The sequence below is a fragment of the Strongyloides ratti genome, scaffold srae_chrx_scaffold0000002 (assembly GCF_001040885.1).
Source record: "Strongyloides ratti genome assembly S_ratti_ED321, scaffold srae_chrx_scaffold0000002".
Lineage (NCBI taxonomy): Eukaryota > Metazoa > Nematoda > Chromadorea > Rhabditida > Strongyloididae > Strongyloides > Strongyloides ratti.
This window is the reverse complement of record NW_020171510.1, coordinates 2,170,670-2,173,488: the sequence shown is the minus strand read 5'-3', so window position 1 is coordinate 2,173,488 and position 2,819 is coordinate 2,170,670. Positions and strand designations below refer to the sequence as shown.

At 19.1% G+C, this 2,819-nt stretch overlaps 1 protein-coding gene across 1 annotated transcript; it reads left to right on the top strand.

Moving 5' to 3' along the window:
- Positions 1-1,598: 1,598 nt before the first annotated feature.
- On the top strand, positions 1,599-2,072 carry SRAE_X000146200 (Hypothetical protein; the record flags this gene model as incomplete). Its single annotated transcript, XM_024649240.1, has 1 exon — positions 1,599-2,072. One exon carries the CDS (start codon positions 1,599-1,601, stop codon positions 2,070-2,072), a length of 474 nt encoding a protein of 157 aa, XP_024498927.1.
- Between the last annotated feature and the right edge of the window lie 747 nt (positions 2,073-2,819).

Genomic DNA, 2,819 nt, shown 5'->3' with positions numbered 1-2,819 from the left:
TATTGTCACAATAACTAATAGTTAATATTAATTTGTAGGTTTATTTTTTATTATAATTTTTATTACTAAGCCATCAGATAAACCCTAAGTTTTTGGAGATATTTTTTTTGTGTTGTTTGGAATAAATGAAGGAATATAATTTTTATTTTCTTTCTAAGAATAAGAATGACATCAGCATAAATAAAAATAACTTTACTTTTGTAAATATTTTAACACACTTTGATAATAATACAAATATAAATTTTTTTATCATCTCAGGTAAAATTATTTATATAATGATTATAATATAGTTTACTAGATACTCACATACTAGATAAAAACAATTACATATATATTTTAAACTTTTTAATTATTATTTTAATGCTGCGCTTAATTTAACTCTCTTTTGATCTTGAAATGGAAAATAATTAACTATAATCTTTTCACATAAAAAAAATATTTTAAAATTCTTATTTAAACCTGTCTCAAGAATAAATAAAAAAAGTACTAGTTATATAATTATAAAAAAGGTAATTCAATTATTTTTCATTTTAAAAAAGTTTTTGAAAAGTTGGAAAAATAACTATAGCAACTCAAAACTCTCTTTATATTACTAAAGAGTTAAAGAATTCTTTTTCTTCAAATAAATAATTTTAATGTATTTTTTAATATTTTAAAGAGAAAATAATTTTCTAATATTCTCATTTTCAAATTTTTTTTTCTGTAAAAATTTGTAGAATTGAATTCTAATTGATCAAAAATTTAAATACTTTTTTTTTAAAAAAAATGAAATTCTATGTTTATTTTTTATATTACAAAAAGTCATAAAAAAAGTTTTATTAATCGTGAAATTAATATTCTCAAATATTGTTTATCTTTTTTTATGTCAATATCTTCAAATAAGATCAGAATAATAAAGCAATCCTTTGTCAACAATATTTTTTTTCAAACAACTAAACTGATATAAATATATTTATTTTCTATAAAAAACATTTAAATTTACATATTTAAAAAATATATACTATACCTTTTTTTATATAAAATTTGTATTTTTGTTGAGTAAATTTTTAAATTAACATTGCTTACTGAATTTGATTATTGATGTTAGATCAAAAACTGTATTTTTTTACTTAAGTGGCTTTAAAATTAAACTATAAAGTAAAAATTTATAAAATAATATGCGGTAAACATCCTTTTTGATATATCTTATTTTTAATATTATAATAATATTAATAAAAAATACATGAAAATAACAATAAAACAGGCTAAATTTTTTTAAACAAAAAATACAGTTTTATTACAAAATAAAAGCTTAGTTAGATCATACCAAAATTAAAATATAATAATGTTAATTAGAAAAATTATTTTAAAAATTTAATTTTTAAACATATATATCAAAAAATCACTTTATACGATTAATTGCCATTATTTTTTTTTAAAAATAGTAATTGAAATTTTATAAATTGGTAATCATAGAAAAATAGCAAATATTTATAAAATATTAAAATATTTTATATATTTAAATTTATTTCAAACATTAAAAATAAACGCTTTTTTATGTTACAATAAAAAAATTATAGACTTTTATTTCAAACATAAATATTTAATTGTAAATATAGATGAATTATATAAAATTAGAAGGATTATCAATTGCATCATACTTCGAAATGAAATACATAACTACATCTTCTATTTTATTAATTGTCTTTTTTGACATTATCAAAGTTTACAGTACTACTACAAACCGTACATTTATTTCTTATAATGATCAAACACATTCAGATAGTATAGGAAGAAGATGTATTGAAAAATATAATGAAAAAAAAAAAGAAAAAAATAATACAAAATTTACACTTATAAATGTTACAAAAGCAGAAGTATCATGGACACCAAGACCAATTATATTTAGTTTACTTTTGACGGCTGGTAAAAATTGTAATCTTTTAATTGATGAAGATTCAAATGAAGATAGAAAAAAATGTCCGCCTAAATCTTTTACCTGTACACAAACTTATTCCTCCACAGATGGTTCAGAAATATATAATGTTAAAAAATTAAAAAATAATAAGAAAAATATTGAAAATTTACAATAATAATATATTTAATAATTTCTTTTAATAATTTCCTCTAATAATTTTTTTTGTATATGCAAAAAAAATAATTGTATATTTTAATAAAATATTATTTATTAAGTAAAAAATTAAAATTTAAGTTAACATAAAATTATAAAATAATGATTTTAAATGTTTTCAAAAAAAAATTTTAATGTGACAACATTTTTTATTATTACTTGTAACTATATAACAGTTTTATAAAATATTAATATTTCATTTATTATACAAAAAAACTTGTAAATATTGTGTCATAAGGTTTCAAAATATTTTTGAGTACTTTTCAGTTTCGGTAGGGACAAATTTTGTTCAAAAAAAAGAGCACAAAAAAATTGAAAAATTTTATTTTTTTTCGAGTAGAGGAGATTCTTTTACATATATAATAATTAAAAAATTATTAAATTTTGTTAATTTTCTATTTTTTTTACGTGTTTTCTTCCGACGACCAGAAGGTTGCTATATTTCGCACAATTTGGATGAAAGGATTTTCTTGCTCATTTCTCTACTTCCACATGAATTCAGCAAGGAAACTGTCTAGCATATTTCTAGAAGTACCTTTCTGCTTCTTGTTGCTCCATTTGGCACTTTCCTATATTCTTTTAATAGTCTAGGTGTGAGCTCCAGACTCAGAATCCACAAAAAAGGAGTACTTGTGATTAACCTTCAAGTGAGTGAATCTCTAGTTTCTTCTTACATAATTTGATCGAAACTAGTTTCTTGCTTCATAAA